This window comes from Herpailurus yagouaroundi, unplaced genomic scaffold (assembly GCF_014898765.1).
Source record: "Herpailurus yagouaroundi ecotype Mexico unplaced genomic scaffold, PumYag 193, whole genome shotgun sequence".
Classification (NCBI taxonomy): Eukaryota; Metazoa; Chordata; class Mammalia; order Carnivora; family Felidae; genus Herpailurus; species Herpailurus yagouaroundi.
Window position 1 is genome coordinate 1215389 of NW_024412424.1, and position 20064 is coordinate 1235452.

General features: G+C 59.1%; 1 protein-coding gene across 2 annotated transcripts in view; it reads right to left on the minus strand.

The window, feature by feature from the left end:
- CHERP (calcium homeostasis endoplasmic reticulum protein) overlaps positions 1-17291 on the minus strand; it is an 18863-nt gene extending 1572 nt beyond the window's left edge. Inside the window, exons 1-16 of one of the 2 annotated variants that reach the window (XM_040444814.1) lie at positions 17156-17291; positions 16673-16846; positions 13279-13463; positions 12006-12143; positions 11537-11688; positions 9773-9884; positions 9568-9657; positions 7766-8024; positions 6804-6979; positions 4651-5086; positions 3182-3420; positions 2089-2222; positions 1403-1489; positions 983-1126; positions 776-892; positions 198-292 (exon numbers count right to left, since the gene is read on the minus strand). In XM_040444814.1, coding sequence (XP_040300748.1) covers positions 198-292; positions 776-892; positions 983-1126; positions 1403-1489; positions 2089-2222; positions 3182-3420; positions 4651-5086; positions 6804-6979; positions 7766-8024; positions 9568-9657; positions 9773-9884; positions 11537-11688; positions 12006-12143; positions 13279-13463; positions 16673-16846; positions 17156-17180 — 2563 coding nt within the window. In that variant the 5' untranslated portion in view covers positions 17181-17291. Of the gene's footprint in view, positions 1-197; positions 293-775; positions 893-982; positions 1127-1402; positions 1490-2088; positions 2223-3181; positions 3421-4650; positions 5087-6803; positions 6980-7765; positions 8025-9567; positions 9658-9772; positions 9918-11536; positions 11689-12005; positions 12144-13278; positions 13464-16672; positions 16847-17155 lie in introns of both variants that reach the window. The other variant, XM_040444812.1, reaches the window with a different exon arrangement.
- Between the last annotated feature and the right edge of the window lie 2773 nt (positions 17292-20064).

Consider the following 20064-nt stretch of genomic DNA (forward strand, 5'->3'; position numbering starts at 1 on the left):
AACAGGACTCCGTGTGCAGAGCTGAATGATGTGCACGTGTGTGGTCGGCAAGCGTGTAACTGATGAGGTAAGAAAGAATGGCCAGCAAAAACCGCAGGCTCGCCCTCCGTAGAAGTTCTGGCAGAGAGCCGGAACCTTCTCTGGCTCCCCAGCCCCAAAGGCCCAGAGCGGGTGGTGGTTCTTCCCAGGAACCTTACCCATTTTCACCAGCATCTGATGTCCTTTGTTTTCTTCCCCGAGCCTTGAATCAGGAATAGGAGGTGCTGAATTAGAACCCAGACCAGCCGAGGAACTAAAATTAAGACAGGTTACGTTTTTTAAAAACGAGCGGATACATTTATTGGAATGAAAACTCTTAGAATATTACAGCGTGTGGCGTACGTGAAGGTTCACCAGTTAGGAGGACACACACACACATCCTGGGTCTCTATCATTCTTCTTTGTCATCTTCGCCAGCCAGGTAGGGGAGCTCCCTAAGACGGCCCCTGCCCCACGGCGAGCGGTGAGGGCAGGTCACACGGAACCCCCAGAAGGGTCAGACACAGCCCAGGCGCCACCTCAGGCTTTACAGCGTTACCACAAAAAAGGCAAGAGCGTGGTGTGAGGCGAGGCGGTGCCACTGTCACCGCGCTAGAACTCGGGGTCCCCGAGGTGCCACCTCAGCACGGGCCACCGGGAGCACGTCTTCTAGCGACAGGTTTCAACATTCACAGCAAAGCATCAGAGGGTTCCAGCGCTACCAGCGGCCACTGGACAGTTAAGACAGAAATCTTACGGCGGGGTGGGGCTCCTGGACCGCGACCGGCGTCTCCGTCCCGGGGAGTAGGACTTGGAGCGGGAGCGGGACCGTGAGCGGGAGCGGCTCCGGGAGGAGCGAGACCGGCTGCGGCTCCTGCAGGGAGGACAGGGCGGTCGGTCGGCGGGGGCCACGGGCCACAGGCGCCACGGAGGGGCCTCGGTCCGCGGGCGGCGCCCTGCCTACCTGGAGCGGGAGCGGGAATAGGAGCGGGAGCAGGAGCGAGATCTGGACCTGGAGTACGAGCCCGAGGACTTGGACGACCTTGAGTTGGAGCGGGAGGAAGAGCGCCCTCGGCTCTTGGATCTGCTCCGAGACCGTGAGGGTCCACTGCAGGGAGAGAGCTGGTGAGCAGCGCCCCCGGCTTTCGGGAAGACCCCGGGCAAACTTCCGGGGCTGGCGTCTCAGGTTTAACTTGGGCCTCGCGTGAAAAAACCCCCAGGCCCGGGCAGGGGCCGGACTGGCCTCCCTCTGCCCCCTGCCCCCTGCCAGGGGGAGACGGGCCAGCCTGGGGCGGGATGTGACAGCGCGTCTGCCCGGCACAGGCAGGGCCCCGCTGTGGTCTGGGGAGGCGGGTGGACCGTGAGCGGGCCCCCGTGCGCTCACCTGTTCCGCTTTTCCTGGCCCTTCCTCCGCCGCGCCCGCATCTTTGCTCGAAAGAACTCATAGAGGCCATTCTGCTCCCAGCCTTCGCTGTAAGACACAGGCCCTTCCGTGTGACTCCGTGCGCCTCCCTCCCCCACCCAACTGGGGAAAGTTCACGTCCGGGCGTGCGGCCCTCCCTTCCCTCGTTCATTCGGACACTGAGCAGGGTCCCTCACCCGGGTGAGCAGAGGCCCCCCTTCTTCGCACGGGGAAGCGGGCCGAGAGGCCGGGCCTCCCACTGGGAAGCAGTCAGGCTGGGCTGCACGCCCGGCTCCCGTGCCTTTTCCACATCAGCGTTTCCCCAAACAGCTCAAACGGCTGTTAGGGCCTACGATGTTCCTAACAGGGAACCTGGAGCTCTGACTCCCAGATGACAGGCCTGTGGCCCTGCAAAGGGCAGGCCATGAACTGCGAGATCATGAACTGACCCGAAATCAAGAGTCGGACGCCCAAACGACCGAGCCACCCAGGCGCCCCTACGCCTAGCGTTGTATAGCCCACCACTTTCCGCACCTGGACCTCACACTACCCTGGGCAGAAGGCGTGGAGTCTTTCCCATAAACTAAACTCGGGAGAGTCAGGCCAGGAGAGGGACAGGGTCACCCTCCCATCACCAGCTGTATCCCCAGTCTCCCCGAGCCCCGTACCTGTTCCTGGGCCTGTCGTGGGACGGAGGGCTGTAAAAGGCCTCCACAGCCGCCAGCAGCCTCTCGCTGGGCGGCATGGGGGGTGGGAGGCGGATGTCTTTTGGGTCCAAAGGCTTGTACTCATGGTCTTCCAGCTGCAGTGAAGAACACAGGTGTCACGCACGCCAGCAGGAACCCCATCAGGCCCACCCAGGGGCCTGGTCTGATGAGGGTTACCCCGGGCACGAGTGTTCCTCATCCTGTCCTCCTTGAGAAATCCCACTAGGGCTGCGGCCACACCAGTCATCTGATCCCTTAATGAGGCGGTTGAGGACTTTTTGCAGACCAATAAAGGCCAGAGTTCTCCCTCCAGAAAACACGTGAGACACAATCTCCAAGGTGAGATGATGGAAAGGCCCCTTGGTTCACCCACAGACATGATGCAGATCACAGATACGGCCAGACTTCTGCCCTGTGCCCCCAGCTCCTACCCCAGGGCCCCCTCCCGGGTCAGAGCAGCATCAGCCCGAGCCAGGGAACCCCCTCGCCAGAAACCAGGTCAGTCTGCCGCCCCCTTGCCGCCCCGGCGCAGCCCTTCTCGACTGCCAGTCCGATGGGGCCTCGGAGTAGACGAGAAGCGGCTCCTCTCTCAGCGCATCTCGAGCAGTTCGCAGCCTGACCTTGCTCCCCTTGCCCCCCACCCCCACCCCCAGTGCTGCCCCTCCCTGGATTTCCTGCGGGCCCAGTTCAGAGGCCACACCTTCTCTGAGAAATCCCTCTGCCGTCAGCCACTGGACAAAGTGGCTTCCCAGGGCCAGGGTCAGGAGGGCTGCACCTCACACCCAGCCTGGCCCGCTGCTCATGGCCACAGAACTTGGGGCACCGGGAGGGAAACGTGGAGGGGGCAGAGGAGACACGGGCCTTGCTCATTCTTGCCCCAGGGATTCAAGTCCAGGTAGAGGCGTTGGCTTGGACACATTCCCACTGACCGCTCAGGCTGGCCAGGCGTAGGGAACCAGAGGGAAGGGGCCCCGGGCGGCAGCATTTGTAGCCTGCGGGGAAGCTCCCACTACTCCTCACATGCACGAGCAGGTGCTTGCCATGGTGACCTTACCTTCACGAGGGGCGCCATCAGCCCGGCAGGCAGATCGAAGTAGGGCACGTTGGGGACCAGGCTAGGGTCATCATGGTTGATGTGGGGAGGGCCCTGTCGCCGCATGTGGGGGGGCTGCCCATTGAAGCCATGGGGAGGAGGGCCGAAGTCGGGGTGCTGGGGCCCACCCCAGGGTGGGTGCTCGTTGATCCCAGGATGAGGCATGCGGTGGCCAGGGTGGTGGTGAGGGGGTCCCATCTCTGCAAAACAGAAACTCCTCTCAGGCCCGCTGGGGGTCGTGATCTGGGTGGCGCTGACAGCACAACTGAGATCTACAAGGTGATGAGCGCCCGCGGAAGGGGGTCCAGTGACGGGCAAAGATGCCAACACCTGCTCGTGGGCAGCCCTGCCCGGCACCTTCTCTCCAGCTGCTTCTCACTATCTGGGGTGTTGCAGCCAGGTGGGGAGGATCTGGGTTCAGGGGGACCAGTCCTGCACCCACACCAACACCCGTGGGCTCAAGGCAAAAACAGGGAACCATAAGGGAAATCACAACATTGTAGCAACATTATGGGCTGAATTGTGCCTCCCCACCCCAGTACCCCAGGATATGACTATTATTTGGAGACAGGGTATTTAAAAAGGTAACTTTCAGTGAGGTCCCAGAGGCAGGCCAACACGACCAGCGTCCTGATGAGGCGAGTGGGACACAGGTACACACAGAGGGAGGCCGATATGAAGACGGGGAGAAGACCCCCTACTCTCACAGCCCCCAGAGCGGGGGGTGGGGGGGGGGCGGGGGGGCAAGACACCCTGTGCTTTGGTACAGCCCTGGGGAAACCTGTACTGGCCATCAATGTGCTCAGTGGTCCCAACTGAGTTTAGGGTCAAGAATGAATTTTAAAACAAACATAGAAGCAGTGACAGAGTAGAAATCATTTTTTAAAAAGAGAAATTTAACTAAACTAGAGATTCTTTCCAAAAAAAAAAAAAAAAAAAAAAATTGGCAACGAACTAGAAAAGCTGGTGAAAACAGCCAGACAAGGAACCGGGAAGGGGCACCACATGCCCACTGTGAGGCCTGGGAGCCACTTTGCTTCCACAAACCCCCACATCCTTCCTCACGTGCAGGACAGACAGACGCAGCACCCTCTTCCCAGGCTGTGTGGGAAACAGGAGCAGGACTTCCCACCCTGCCAGCCAGCCGGCTGTGTGCCACATGCCTCCACCAGGGCCGCCAGCCTCTGCGTCTCCCCACCTTCCCAAGGGCCCGGCCTGGGCTTCCACAACATCCCGTGACCCTCTGCTTGTCACCTTGACTCAGGGGATGTGCCAGGTCCCACAGCAACGACCCCGAGCTGCGCCATGAGCCCGCTCAGGAGGCCGATCCGTGAGGCGTCTCCTCTGAGCAGGGGACGGGAATGAGGGGCAGGAGGGAGGGCGTGTACGGGGCCGAGGACAGTCCCCACGGAGGGCGCCTTCGCACTCACCGGCGGGGAAGTCCCCCTGGGGGTAGTCGAAGCGGTGGGGGTAGGGCGGCCGCTCGAAGGGGTGCCGCGGGGGAAAGTCGTCCTGCATGAAGCGAGGTGGGAAGCGGTTGAAGTTGTGGGGGTGCGGCGGCTGGTTGAACTGTGGGTGCTGCTGGTGGGGCGGGAAGGGTCCCCGGAAGTGGGGCGGCCGCTGCATGCGGAAGGGCGGCTCGCGCTGGCCTCCGCCCCATGGAGGCTGCTCGTGCTGGCTGTTCCAGGGGCCCTCGAACTGGCTGTTCCAGTTGGGGTCGGGCTGGCTGTTCCAGGGCGCGTCCCGCTGGCCGTTCCAGCCGGGGTCCCCACGCTGCTCGCCCCACATGCCCTCATGGCTGTTGTTCCAGGGTGGGCAGTGGGGCGGCCCGCCCTGGTGGTGCGGGTAGGGGGGCTGCTCGGGAGGCTGCAAGGCAAAGGGCGGACGTGAGCCCCCCACGAGGCCGGGCCGGCACCGGCCAACCGCTCTGCGGCACTGGTCTCCGCCTATGGAGGCGGCCCGGCCCCGACCCGGTGCCACCTCCTTCCCTCTGCCGCACGGCGGACACCGTGCTGCCTGGGCGCACCCTGGGCTCACACTCCCAATGCTGCCCTCGCGTCTCGGCGGAGGGGGCTCCCTGTACCCGCATCCGGGCCGGGCAGGCCCCGGGGCCGCACGACCACCAGACACAGAAGCCGGCGGATGCCCTCTTGTTCCCCCGCCCCTGGGTGCTTGCAGAGCAGCTGGGCCCAGGGACGCGTGGCGGCGGATGCCTGCTCTGATGACACTCCCTTCCTTGTCACTTCCCCTCTGCCCTGCACGGTCCTCTGGGCCCCCTCCCGTACGAACTCAAATCCTGTCTCAGGGTCTGCTCCCGAGGGCCCGTTCCAGGAAGTGTCTTCCTGCAGGGGGAAGAGAACATGAGCTCTGGATCTCACCCAACTGCTGCCGTGAGGCTGAAAACGGGGCTTCTAACCCCAAACAGGGCCGGTGGGGGATGTGCCCAGGAGGACGACCAGAGGGCCCATCTCTAGGGTCACAGCTGGGAAGCTCCGCTGACCGCCAGCACAGAGCGGGCCGAGGCTGCACCACACGCTCAGGTCTTTCAAGAAGTCAGAAGGCCAGACTTTAAACGTGGGAATTATTTCAAAATGTGTAAGATACCACGTGGGCAGGCCAGGCCAAGCATGCCTCTGCCTCTGGGCAGACCCTCAGGGAGGTGGCCCTCGTCACGAGCCCATCCGCCAGTCCCCAGCGAGAAGGTGGGGCCTGGAGACACTGAGGGCTTCTGTTTTCCACACCTACAGAATGGGGACGAGAACTGTTCCCTCAGTAGAGGGCACCCATAAAACGCCCGATGGCACATGGCTCACAGCTGGCACCCAGAGGTGCGAGCCGTCTTTACAGAGATGCCCAATCTTTGGTGAAATTAAATCTCTTGTCCTGAAGCTGGGGTGGGGAATGGGGACGCAAAGCCACAGACACCCCCTCCCCCCCACCCCGCCCATCAGTCCCGAGCTGACTCCCTCCCACCCCCTCCACAGAGTCCCCTGGCAGGGCTGCATCCATCGGGGGCCGCGGGCCGTGCCTAAAAGTTCTGTCTAATCAGATCCAGTGACCAGAGAGCAGGCGGATCTTTCCAGTGTTTCCCAGTCATGCGAAGCTGCATGAGATGACCCCGGCCTAGAAATTCTGACCCCAAGGAACCAGAGGCAATGGGCAGCATCTCTGCCCCAGAAAGCACTGCCAGCCTTCCGTTTCTGACCTTCCTTTTCTATGCAAGCACCATGTTCTTCGCAGGGTGACAAAACGTTGGCGCTGTGCTAGCTGAACCAGTTAAAGGGGCAGAAACCGTTCACCTGGCTGTACTCAAACCCTACGAAGCTTCCCAGCCCTCAGAGAACACGGGGTCCTGTGCTCCTAAGGCCGGAAGGTAGTAGCAGGGATGGGTGTGAAGAGCTGACTTGCCTTGTTCTGCCCCCGCCCCTCAGGAATGTGGGGCTGTTCTCTCTCCCCTACCCGCTTAGCCCCAGGGCCACGCTGCAGAATCTCAGGTTTCCCCAGCAAGCTGGGAAAAGCCCATCGACCCACACAGGACAGCGCCCACCCCCCCCACCCCCCTACCGCAAGTTTGGGAAAATACCTGCTGCTGGCCCCAAGGAGCCACGGGATGAGGCTGGTCAAACCACGGGGGCTTGTTAGGTGGGATCTGATCGTGGGGTCCAGGGCCCCGGGGGCCGGCAGCGGCAGGATCCTGGACTCCCCCCGAGGCGTCGTACTCAGAGGAGCCAGGCATCTGGATGGGAGGCTTGCTGTCATCTAGAGCCAGGCAGGAAGGTGGTTAGCAAGGTCAACAGTCAGCAGGAGGCGCCGCCCGAAAAGATGTTCAGCGACCACTGCGGGACCGACCCAGGCGGGGCCTTTACCTCTCAGCAAACCCCTGCTGTGTGACCCCACTGGAAAGCGATCGCCTACAGGACGGCAGTGAGAAGCGGGGGCACTGACCTCACACACGGCATACCCCTTCCTCTGAAAGCCTCCCAACACCTTAACTTCTGCCCCATCTCTCGTTTGCTCAAAAATTCCCACTACTGATTTTTATTAAATGCCCTTTCTACATCTTGTTCAAAGATCGTTCTTTCCCAGCTCATCTGTTATCTCATGAGACTTTTTACGTGTCGAACCATCCTTCCGCATTCCTGGGGCAAACCCTATTTGACCGTGATGTGCCTTTAAATACTGTGCTGGATTTCAGGTGGTAAGTAGTTCTGCATTTGTATTCAGAAGTGACGTTGCAGGACCTTTATCGTTCTTTCTCTCTGTCCGTCTGACGTAAAAGTTATTCTGGTCTCAAAAAATGATCTGGGCAGCTTTCCTCTCTCTGCGTTCTCTGGGGTAGTTCGTACGGGAAAGGAATCCTCTGATTTGTAAGGGTTCGGTCATATTCACCTGTGAAATCTCCGGGCCTAGTGTTTGGAAACAGGTTAGAATCTGGCCCTGGGACTGGGCCCGGTTTGGGGCCCACGGAACCGGAGTCCTTCTCTGCGGGAGAAGGCTGCCTTCCTGGAGCTGCCTCCCAGGGTGGGTGCCGAGGGAGCCCCGTACCAGGCTGGGTGGTTGGCGGGATGGCAGGGGTGGGTGTGGGGGCCGGAGGCGGGGCAGGCGGCGGCGGGGTGGCCTTGACTTCAGCTTCCATCTGTGGCATTTGGATCTGCTGCTGCTGCTGCTGCTGCTGCTGTTGCTGCTGCTGCTGGGCCAGGCTGTTGACAAACTCCTCGTGCTGCGTCTTGAGGGTCTGGATCTGCTGCTGGAAAGCTAGCTGCACCGGCTGGACCACCGAGGAGTACTCGTTGATGAGTGTCGCCTGGCAGAGAGAGAGGAGACCAGCCTCAGGGCTCGCTGCCTCGGCCCGAACCTTCTGGAGCAAACCCTGGAAAGCCCCTGGAATCCGGGACAGTGCCTTGGGCAGTGAGGCCCAGGAGCCCGGAGCAGGCAGGCAGGTGACTGTCACATAATAGTCTCGACAAGCACAGAGCCTTTGAATCTAGCCAAAAACCGGTGGCGAGAATGTTCGTTGCAGTTAAGTAAATCCCTAGTAAAGGGAACGAGCCTCGACAGCCATGTCCTTGACTGTCACACAACTGTTAAAAACTCAACACTGAGGGGCCCCTGGGTGGCTCAGTCAGTTAAGCAGCCAACTCTTGATTTCAGCTTAGGTCATGGTCTTAGAGTTCTGTGGGTTTGAGCCCTGTGTCGGGCTCTGCACTATGAGCCTGTGATTCTTGCTCTCCCTCTCTCTGCCCCTCTCCAGCTCGCACTCTGTCTCTCTCAAAATAAACTAAAAACAAAATAAAAAACCAAAAAACAAACAAACGACAAAAAACCCACACACAAAATTCTAGGTTATGGTCCTTACTCGCTACACAGCTCTGAGCAAGTCACAACCTCCCTGAACCTCAATTTCCTCATCTGTAAAATGTAACGGTAATGGGACCCACCTCCAAGGATTTGAGGGAGAACTCAGTGAAATAACACATGCAAAGAGACTAGGGCAGCACCATGAACATGAGCTGTTGTCACCAACTCAGCAGAAAAAAAGCAGTTAACGTCACCGACCGGGTGTTTTATTTCACGACAAAAAATAGGAAAGTGTTTTTAAAAGTACACCACGCACTTGCTCCTCCTGCCTCTCTGAGCATGAAAGATTCTCCCCTGCGGGGAGGTGGCATTCAAGACCATCAAGAGGACACAGCCAACACAGCTTCTGACACTCCCACCAGATCTCTGCAGAAAAACGCTACCTTTCGGCCCGAGGAAAGGGGTAGGAGCTCTGCTTTTTCTTCTAGCAGCTGTGGATGGGGCAGTGATGCCGGTGCCACGGTAGAGGTGACCGAGGACACCCAGCTGGTCCTCCCCTCCCGGCCCCGCACCCCTGTCCTCAGAGAGGAGGCAGACATGCACATACGGGGCACGACCACGGCGGCTAAGACTGCCTTGAGGCTTTCTGACGCTTCCGTTGTGCAGAAGCCAGCCCGGAGGACGGGCGCCAACAGGCCAGAGACTGCCAACAGCAGGGCCTGAATGGGGCGGCCCGGTCGCCAGAGCACCAGGGAAAAGGCAGGCGGGCTCAGCAGGCAGGGCGGGAGCCCCCACAGGCTGCCGTTCAGAGCCCGGCCTCCCACTGCTCACCACCGCCCTGGAGACACGTGCAGGAGCCCAGTTTGGAAGATGCCACCCAGCCTCTGAAATCCCCACCCCACCCCACCAGCCGTTCCTGGCCCAGGCGGGGGCTGCGGTCCCCTCGACTTGTGGGAACGTGCTGGGGTCGCAGACGCCCCACCCTCCGGGCCCTGGCGGGGGGATCCGCACCGGTCCCGGGGAGCGGCGTGGGTGGAGGTGGCGCCCACCTGGTACTGGCCGAGCCCCAGGGCTGGGCTCTGTAGCTGCTGGATGATGGAGTCGTCAAAGTAGCCGTTCTTCTCCCAGAGCTGCAGGAGCTGGATGTGGGGGGAGGAGGGAGAGGCTGCGTCAGAAGAAAATTCAGCACCACCACCCCCTCTCCCCCCCGCCCCCCGGCCCTCTCCCCCTGCCTCTCCCGGCTGCCCCACGTACCCGGGCGATCTTCTGCTGCTTGTCCTCCTCCACGGCCAAGAAGCTGGTGCAGTAGATGGGCACCACGACTTTCTGCAGGGCGGCCAGCAGCTCCCTGGCCTGCTTGCGCTGGCTGTGAGGGAGAGACCTTCCGCGCGTCAGGGCCCTGGGGCGGGACCCGGCCACGCGCCCGTTACCATTGCGGCTCCAGCCACAGCACCCTCTGCCTTCTCGGGACACGGGCCCCCAACCCGGCCGGGACGAGGGCTGGGCTCCCCACAAGACCTATGCTGGCATCTGGGCCCAAGTGACAGACGGACAGCAATGGGAGGAGGGAAAGAACAGCCTGGGGACCTTCAGGGAGAGGCCTGTCACCCTGGTCTCCTGATCAGTAAGACAACCCTTTCCCCCCGGTGATGGACACAAGGCCTGTAGGAACCCCAGCTGTCCGTGTGGCCTCACTCAGCCCTGTCCCCCCCTATGCACAAGGAGACCTTGGCTCGAGCTCCGCATCTCAGGAGGCAGAGGGAGCATGCTGGCCATGCCAGCCGGCCCGTCCTCACAACTTCCTAGGGGGCACTCTGTGTACATAGGTGTGGAGGCCCCTGTGGTTGTGCAGTTAGGTGGCAGAACCCGGTGGTACATGTTGCCTCCTGGAGGAGGATGCAGGGCAGAAGACGAGCAGCCCAAGGCCCTCCCAGCACCTAGCTCACCAGAGGGTGCTCCGAGAGAGCAGGGAGTGCAGCCCTGGGAAGAGGGACAGGGGAGGGGGAAAAGGGGAAGCCAGTCCTGGGAGGAGGACAGGGCGCAGCACTAGGCTTCTGGACAGAGCAGAGCTCAGGAGGAGCCCAGAAACAGGGCCGTCTCTGCAGAGCTGCCCTGGTCAATACAGTGGCTGGTGAAAGCAGGAGAGCAGAGAAGGTTCTGAGCGGCTGCCTATTTCTCCACAGCAGAAAAATAATGGAGGGACGAAGCAGGGAGTGGCCGAGTGGTAACAGAGCCATCTGCCTGGCACAGGAAACAGGGAGCGGAGGGGCGGGGACCCAGACCACACACTCGCGGCAGGAGATGGGACGAGATGGGGTGAGGGTCGGGAGGGAGGCGGGCAGCTTCTGCTGCTCTTGCGGAAGCCGTCCCCTTCAGCCAGGCCAAGCTCAAAGCCAAACTTGGCAGCCAGTCTTGACGGCTAAGCGCTAGCCTCACCAGTAATCTGTGCTTCTGCCGGATTCCTCCCCAGGCCTGCTTTGGCTCAGGTGTCTGATTTTTTTTAAGTTAACCTTTGTCGTAAGATACCAAAGAGGCTGTGCAGAAGTAAACGCTGGCCTGGCCTCGGGAGGGCTGTGTGTGTGGTGGGGGTGGGTTTCAGGGCAGTGGGACAGAGGGTAGCAAAGAGGACCCCATGGGAGGGACCTGAAGCAAAGCAGAGTCGGGCAGCAGGGTGACTGAGTGAGCGAGTGCGTGTGTGTGTGTGGGTCAACGAAGAGAAGCGGGCAGCTGACACAGACAGATGGCTAAAGACACCCAGAAGCTGCCCAAGGAAAGTAAGGAGTCAGGGGACGGTGGCCCGGGTGACGTGAAGGGTCTAGGGAAGGAGCCAAGATGCAGGGGATGGTGGGGTGTCCTCCTGACGGAGGGCTCATGGCTCAGACCAATCCTCCTCTGGGGTCTTTGGACACGCGACGCCCACGGTCCCGGGCCAGGCCAAGCTACTGAGTGCAGAACAGCAGCCCAGTAGAGGGCCAGAAGAGGGGGGACAGGCAAGGCGGAGCCTGGCGGGGCCCTCACCAGTGGTGCAGCACGTCGTTGATCAGGTAGATAAGGTGCAGCCGCAACTCGAAGTGTGCCCCGTCGGCTGTGATGCGGTTTCGGAGGTGGCCCGCCATCAGCTCGCAGTGGGGAGGGGACTTGGCGTTGCTAAACATCCAGTTCTTCCCGGCCTGCAACAGCCAGGCCGATGGTGAGCAGGGATGAGATCCCCGCCGGGCCACCACGCGTACAGGCGCCCAGGAGGCCGAGGGCGGGCCCTGAGGGCGTGGCGTCCAAGCGCTCCGCTGCACACCTAGGCTTCTGCCTGCCTCCTGGCTCCCTCTCCCCGGAAGCAGCACACCTGCCCGCAGGGCTCGAGAGCGGAGACAAGGGGCAGATGGGGTTCCCCCCAGAGCACTGCCACCCTACGCAGGCCGCAGGAGGCTCCCATCTCATCGGGAGCACCAGATTCTGGGAGCACCCGCCCAACCCGCCCTCCCGCACTCACCGAGATGGCATCTTTGGTACACGTGTCGATGATGGGTTGAAGCAGGTTGTCAAACTCATTCATATCCAGCTGGGTCTCCTCCAGGAGCTTCTGCATCTGCTGCTCCACCGCGTGGGCCACGGCCGCTGTCACCTGCTCCTGGGAGGCCACGCAGGAGGGAGGCTGAGTGAGGAGGGACCTCAGCCCAGGCTGAGCCGGGCCCATCCACGCCCTGCCCCCAGCATCGGGAGGTCCTGTCCCTCACACTTGAAGCCCGAGACACGCATCTGGGACAGTCATGGTCACAGCCACGACCAGGGCAGGCAGGGAGAAGATAGAACAAGACAAAACGCAGCAAGAGATGATATCTGCCCCCGAGGCGATGGATGGAAAAACGAACACCCAGAGGGGCAGCCAATCAATTCAACAAAAACAGAATGAAAACTGAGCGACCAGTGTGGACAAATAGTCCAAAGACAACATACGGTCACCGGTCAAGGGAAAAGAGAGCAACCACACTAGCAGTCGGGGACACGCGAGTTAAAATGTGGCGCGGGGTCTCGCACACTAGATTCGCAGACCGCGAAGTGGCTGAGGCCCAGTGCTGCTGCGGGCTGTGCAGTCAGCTCCGGGCTGGCCGAGCCGGGCCACCCAGTCCCGGATGAGCTCTGCATGGGAACCGAGGGGGAGCGTTCTGGAAGGTTTTGTTTTCGGCAAAACGACAGTAGTTTTACTTCCTGAATCTGGTAATAAAAAAGGAGCTGGCGATTCAGGTGTTTTATTTTTTATTCATCGTCTTTCTGGCAATTCGTCCTGCTGTACTTTGCCAAAAACTCAAACCGTGACAAATCAGGACCAAAGGGTCCTTCCCCGTGACAGCCTGGGGTGGCCTAGCTGGCAGGAGCTGGGGCCAATGGCACCAGAGGCCACCTGGCCTTCGAGCGCGTGGCCCCACTCGTGGACGTCCACCCCATCACGGAGGGTGTCCGCGCGTCAAAGAGCTTGTGGAATGACTTCACGAAGAACTGTGTCCCGCGTCAGGAGCCCCGCTAAACACATCCCAAGGGGTGGCAGCCCTGTCTTCAGTGCTGGCACATGGTGGCGGATTCTTCTGATAACCGTTCTTAGTCCCAACACACAGATGCAAACGCTGAGGCCCAGGCTGAGCTCCGGCTACCTGCCTCAGGACCAAGAGGGGAAGCAGGGAGGGCCCCAGGCCTCCTCGGGACCCCCCCCTCCTCCCAGGGCCAGCAGGGGAGGGAGGGAGAGGGCAGAGGAGGAGCAGGCCCCGTACCTGTCTGAGAGCTAACAGGTGCTGCTCCTGCTGCTGCAGGTTCCACTGGCTCTGCTGGATGAGCTCGTCCATGGATGGGGCTCCCTGGGCCGGCGGGATGGGCGCAGCCGGGGCCAGCGGGGGCTGCGGCAGGGGCGGCAGGGCCGCGGCCGGCTCCAGCTCTGGGGCCTGCTGCTTGCAGATGACTGGTGACAGAGGAGGAAATGTGGCCCCCATGAGGAGGTGGCCAGGGTCCAAGCGTCCCCGCGGCTGCCCGTTGGGCAGCTCCAAGGCGCAGAGACTTCCCCTCCCTATTCGAGCCGTCCACAAGAGGACCCCCATGCTGCACGGCAGTCCCTCACTCTGAGCCCGGCTCCTCCCGCTCTGCCCTCAACTCGAAGGGCCCTAGTCCTGCCCTCGACCCTAAGGGCCCTCTTCTGTGTGACGTCACCTTGCCCTTCCCTAGCCTGCCATCCAGCCTTGCCCACTGGCCTTCCAGCTGAGACTGAGTCCATCACCCCCCACCCTCTCCACCCCTCACCCAGGCCCCAGCCCAAGTTGAACCCAGATCATAAACGGCCCCACCCCAAGGGGGTCTCTCGTTCCCCAGCCTCCTCATAGTTTCTGTCTTTAAAAACTTTGCCTCACGCCTCCTCTCAACAACTTTACAGCTGAGGATCATCTCTAATTCTGCGCCTCCCGTTTATCTCATTCCATGGCGGTCTGGCTCTGCACCCCCCTCCCGCCAACCCCTGTGGGCATCCTTCTTCAGGCCGGCGGCCCGGTCTCAGGTCCCAGTCTCACTTGGCCTGTGTGGCTGCCCGCAGGCCCCGTCGTCTTTCTCTGCCCGACCCTGGGATGCTGGGATGCCTAGTTCCACCCTCTTCTCTGCGTGAGCCCACAGGGGAGCGTGACATAGTAACTTGAGGCTGCAGTTACGTTTGCAAGCCACAGCTCCTACCTCTGTTGTCACCATCCTGTATTCCTCGCACTGTGGATCCGATTACAGACCCAACAGCCCACGGGCTTTCCACAGGCACCTCACAGGCACACGTGTCCTCTCGCCGCGTGCTCCACCTCTCCAGGGCCCTTCCCAAGCTCCGCGGCTGGCACAGTTAGGACCACGCCCGAAGCCCAGGAGGTCTGGGCACTCCCCACTCCCTTGCACCCTACACTGACAGGTCACCCCGGGTAGTCAAGTCGGAACCTCCTACATCACACTCCGATCTGTGTCCCTGCCGTCACTGCTGTGACTCTGCTGTCACCTGCATCGCCCTTGCAACTGGTCTCCCGAGTCCAGTCCTGCCCTCTACACTTCTTCGCAATACCACAGCCAGAATGCTGCTGGTCAAAGTGTGGTCCGAGGGTCAGCCCTTGGCGAAACCCGGACTGAATATACAAATGGCCAACGATCATTCTGGCATCTTCATAGCGGCTTGATGGTTCGCAGTTCACTTTGTTGTATTTTGCAAAAGTACACTTTCCACAGCAGGCTGGGTTTTAAAAAAATGAAAAATAAAATCTAATTCTTCACCAGAGTTTGTGAAGCACCGTTCTAGAACAGTCTTGGGGCTCACTCTTCTCAAACTACCAGGGTGAAGGGCCAGCTACACAGTGGCTAAGCCTGCTCCAGAACACAGTACTGAAATCCTCCAAGATCTCCCCAAAAGCTTCCAGAATTCCTAAGTCCCTGGCAAGCCAGCCCTCCGTCATCTGTACCCTGGCCTCTGTCCACTCCAACAATCCTTCCTTCTCTGCGTTTTAGCCACCCTGAGCTGTTGCTCCCTCCACTCCCAACCCTCCCTAAGGCTCTTTCCTTTGCCTAAACACTGCTCTCCTCTGTTTCCATCTGACTAACTCTGACATCCTCTTTAATCTCAGCAGAGATGTCGTTACCAGCAGAAGACATTTCCTGAGCCAACTTCCCCTGTTAGAAGCACCCCATCCTGCCCCCCCGTTATAATGCCAAGTCCCAAGCAGCCCCCAATTTCTGACAGTCCAGGGAGGAAGTGGGCTCCCTTGCAGGGAAAACAGCACCTCACCTCATGGTCACTTGGGCCAAAGCACTGTCCTCCTCTGCCTGGTTATGACACCCTCATAGATATCCAACTGGGGCCCTAGGTCATGGATTCTACCCCTTAACCCTACTTGCCCCCATGCCCACTCCCTCTGACCCAACCTGCTGACCTGATTCAGACCTTACCATCAAATGCCCTGTTCCGTCACATGCAGACCTCACTGGTCCCAGCCTCCATTCACACTCCCTCCACCCTGTCCTCCACACTGGCCCCACAAACCTGACCCACCTCTCCCTTCTTTCAAACACTCTCGTGGCTTTCCACTGCCTGTAGCAGCTGGGTGACGTGCTGGGGCTGATGAATGGTTGCTCCAAAACACTTAAGTGCATACAACAATTTGCCTACAATTGCAGGCAAACCCCCACCTACACCTCAAACCTAACTCCTAACTGGCACCAAATGAACTACTGGAATGAGGGAGAAAATCCAAACTTTCCCCTGGTATTTATCACTCCAGCTCAAACCCTTCCCTCCTCTACACACGTTCTAGGCTCTAGCCATGGTGGGCTTCTCACAGTACTCTTATGGCTCCCTAAACACACCGTGTTTATTCAAGCCAACGCACATTTGCTGTTTCTTACCAACTTTTTATTGAACACCTACTACCTACCACGTATTATATAACACAACGACCCAAACAAGGTCTGGTTGGCTTCAGGAAACCTATAGTCTTAGGAAATATACACCTTTCGATGCCTACCACTTGGCAACCCCCTACTCATTCATTTAATGTCATCTACAAGCTTGAAATGTGATACTAAACGAGACAGATGTGGGCTCTTACCACGTGGTGACTATTATTCAGAGGCCATTCTAAATCCATCTTAAACTCTTTGAGGGCAGGGCTGGAAGCCTGATACACAACTCAGCGAACATAAAGAAATGGCAAACATCTGCCAAGAACTAAAACCCAGAGAACAAGTCTTTTAGATCTGGACTGCAAACACCTGAAATGCACAAAAATCTTGCTAGACCCAAGAGTCCCGCAAAGGGTTCTGGACACCTGCCACTAGGGTCCCAGTCCAGCCTCTATCACTTCCGCTCTGGAAAACACTGAAGCGGCCACTCTACTTCTGCTGACCTAAGTCATCACATCTGCAAAACAATACAGAAATCCCTGATCCGGAGCCCAGGAAGAGGATCAATAACCTCGTTCTCTATTACACTCGGACCCAGCAGCCGCTCGGGGCAGGGCCCTGGGATCGTGAAGGCCGAGCTGCCCCATTTTTAGAGACTGAGCATGCGGCCGAAAGAAGGCGGTTTGTGGCAGAGCACGAACTGGAGTCGGAGAAAGGAATCGCTTGGAAGGGGTGGCCTGAGAGCTGGAGAGAACTCACGCTGCTGCTGCTCCAGCGCCAACTTGCACTTGTAGTAACTGTAGAACTCGCCTCCGAACAGAAACGAGAATTTCGGGTTGTCCTTCTGCTTTTCCATCGTCATCTTCTCAAACTCGGGCCCGTTGCGAGCCACGAACTGGGCCAGCTTGTCGATGACATTTCGAAGCTCCTGGTCTGGAGGACGGAGAAAAGGCCACGCGGGGCGTCAGGGAGGACCGCCCAAATCCGGGAGCCCTGGCGTCCCAGCCCCCGTCCGCCGGGCCGGGGTCCCTGGGGCTGGGCCCCGGAGAGGCCGCCCTTGTACGGGTCCCGATAGAGGCCACACGCGCGCCGGGGATGCGGGGACCCGCGGGAGAGGCCGCAGGCGAACCCGGGAGGCCGAGCCCCGCCCCCTCCTAGGCCCGGAAACCCCGGAAGGCGGGGCGGGCCAAGAAGGGATTCCGGGGAGAGAGAAACGGTCCCCGAGCCGAGGCTGGGCCTCACCGTCGGGCGGCAGGGGCATCTCCATGGCTCCGGCCGCAAGGAACGTCCTCCGGCGCCTCACGATCGCCCACCAGCCCCGTCTGCGGAAGCCGGCCGGAAGTGGCGCGAGGGAGCCGTTTACGGCTGGTCTCGCGGGCGGCTTCCGCCCTCCACTTACGGCCGTCGCCGGGAAACCGCGGAAGGGAGGGCAGAAGGCGGGCGGGAAGAAGCCGCGCGATACTGGTCGCTAGTGATGCGCACGCGCAGGGGCCTTCCCGCGCTTGGGCGGAGTGGGCCGCTGTCGCGCTCCCCCCCGGAACGTGGGGCAAGGCGCGGACTACCGTTAGCCGCCGCCGCGGCGTTCTCCCGAGCCGGCGTCGCAGCTGGAGGGCCTGGCAGGTTGCGTGCTCCGCTGGACAGCTGCCTGGGGAGTCCCTGCGCCGGTCAAAGCCTGTGTTTCCTTCTCGCGAGGCTGAGGTGAGAAGACTACGAGGTGAGGTGCGTCCGGGAGGCTCCCGGGCCGTGACGCCGGTCACATCTTCCCGGGCGTTAGAACCGGGAGGCGACGGGTTTGGCGGGGATGGAACTGGGCTTGTTGAACTTCACAAGATCCTTCCGCTCAGTTTCTTTCGCTCGACCCAACGCTTTGGTAAGGAAGACTTTGGGGCGGGGGGCCTACGCCACCCTCGCCGGCCACAGACTGCGTCCCCTTGGGGCTCGCGTGGTTTCCGTGCAGTCATTCAAGCGGCGTGGAATGAGCGCCCACGACCTGCGGGTGCCCGGCCTTCTAGACTGCGCGCCCAGTGGGCTCGGCGCCTTCCTGAAAGATGCACATTCCTTCTCAAATGATGACGAAGCGAACGCGTGCTGATGGTGGGGACTAAGATAAAAGCAGCAGCCGTAAACGTTAGAGAACGTAGATTGCACGTCCCGGCCATCCGACCTTCTTGAGATTTGCCATTAACGCTTGGTTGGCTCGACGTCCCTATTTTTCCTGTGCAAATAAGTGTCCATACGTTTTAGATACTTTTCTCTTTGGTTACAAATTTCGCCACCTGACGCTCATGGATTATCTCCTGTATGTCAGATACTGCTCTAGGCCAGGAATTGGCAAACTTTCTCTATAAAGGGCCAGATAGCAAATATTTTAGGCTCTGTGGGCCAAGAGGCAAAACGGAGCATATTATGTAGGTACTTGCGTAACCAAAGAGAAAATGTCCCTAACAGTTTTTTATTGGTGGTATTCAGAATGTAATGCTTAAGCAGTTTTCAAAATACAGGTCTGCTGAGAAAAACAGAATGCTTTTTTTGGCGGTTCTAAGTTGGTCTTCCCTGGCATGAGTTGATTGCAGATGTTCCCTAGTAGAGACTATTCTTGGTTCACGGAAAAGCAGGCTGAACGTGGCTTGTGATGTCCCAGTGGTGCCTGAACTCTGCTCTCCTGAGCAGGCAGCCCAGGAGGGGCAGAGACCTATAAATCAGTAGACAAATACGTCATTCCAACAGTGTTATTAAGGAAAACAGCTGGGTACCGAGACCTTGATGAGGGAGGGGGGTCTGGCCTGCCCCTGGGAAGTGAGGTTTGCACTGAGATCCTACTCTGCAGCAAGCTGTGTGACCACACCAGGCCAAAGGAGCACGGGTGTTGGTCTGTTCAGTATAAAGCCCAGTAATCCGGGGGCTGCAGGTGCCAGTAAAGGTCTACATCGGGGTTTTAATTTGTGATCCGCCACGGGTGGAATTCAGAGATAGCACGCTATTGTACCTATATGTGTTTTCATGAATTAAAGATACACGATGTTTTTTTAGAGTCTTAACAGGATCTGTGAGCCAAGACAGGTTAACGAATCTGTATGGTCATTTCTCGTGACTGCTCAGGACAGTGTGATGCGGATGTACAATAATTTATTCAAGCCAGACTCTATGGAGTCTCTGATTGATTCCACTTTTAGGCCACTGTTAAAATGATTTAGCGTAGGATGTGCACATTTAATACTGATAATGCTCAACTGTCCCCTCAAATGATTATGTAAACCTGTGACCACTTTTATACGGTCATTTTTTTTAAGTTTATTTATTTTGAGAGTGAGAACACAAGTGGGGGCAGGGCAGAGCCCAACTCGTTGCTCTATCTCACAACCTTAAGATCGTGACCTGAGCCAAAACCAAGAATTGGACGCTTGACTGACTGAGCCACCCAGACACCCTTAACTCATTCTTTTTGATGTCTGTATAGTACAGATATTTTTTAGCTTTAACAATTTTTTTCAAGCTGAAAAAATACATAGACAATAAAAGTTATTAAAAAAGTAGCGGGTGACTAAGGAAGTCTAATGCCCATCCAGACCTGTAGTCTCAATAAAGCCAAAGCTTGGTGTTACTGTCAACCTCGTTTCCTACAGTAACTGAACCCTGAACAGAGAAGGTCCTATCCAGTCTTTGAGGGAGCAGCATTCCTCAGGGCCTGATCTTGTCACCGAGCCAGCCTCTGGTCACAAAGGAGTTGCCCTGGGGAGATAGATAAATGGGAGTATTCCAGTCCCTGGAGTGTTCAGCCCCAGGTAGGAGTTGAGACTAGTGTCTGAACAACGGGGCCGCGTGCAGCATGAGCTGTTATTCTCCGTAGGACCAGGTCTTGAGTTGTGAGGCAGCAACTCCATCCTGGGGCAGAGCCTCTGGAGGCCCCGTTGCAGCTGCAGTGGTGGACTGCCAAGCCACCAGGTCGCCCAGACGGGAGGGCTCCGTCAAGGTCTTACTGTGGCAGCATGGCCCACACAACTGCAACGAAAGGACACACCCCTGAGGACATCACCTCCTCTCATGGCGAGTACATGACAAAGGTGAGGAAAAACAAAACAGCTCACTTTATCTTGGCCGCTCTGCCGGGCCAAGGGCCCTGGCTTGGAGTCAGACACTCCTGGATTCCCGGC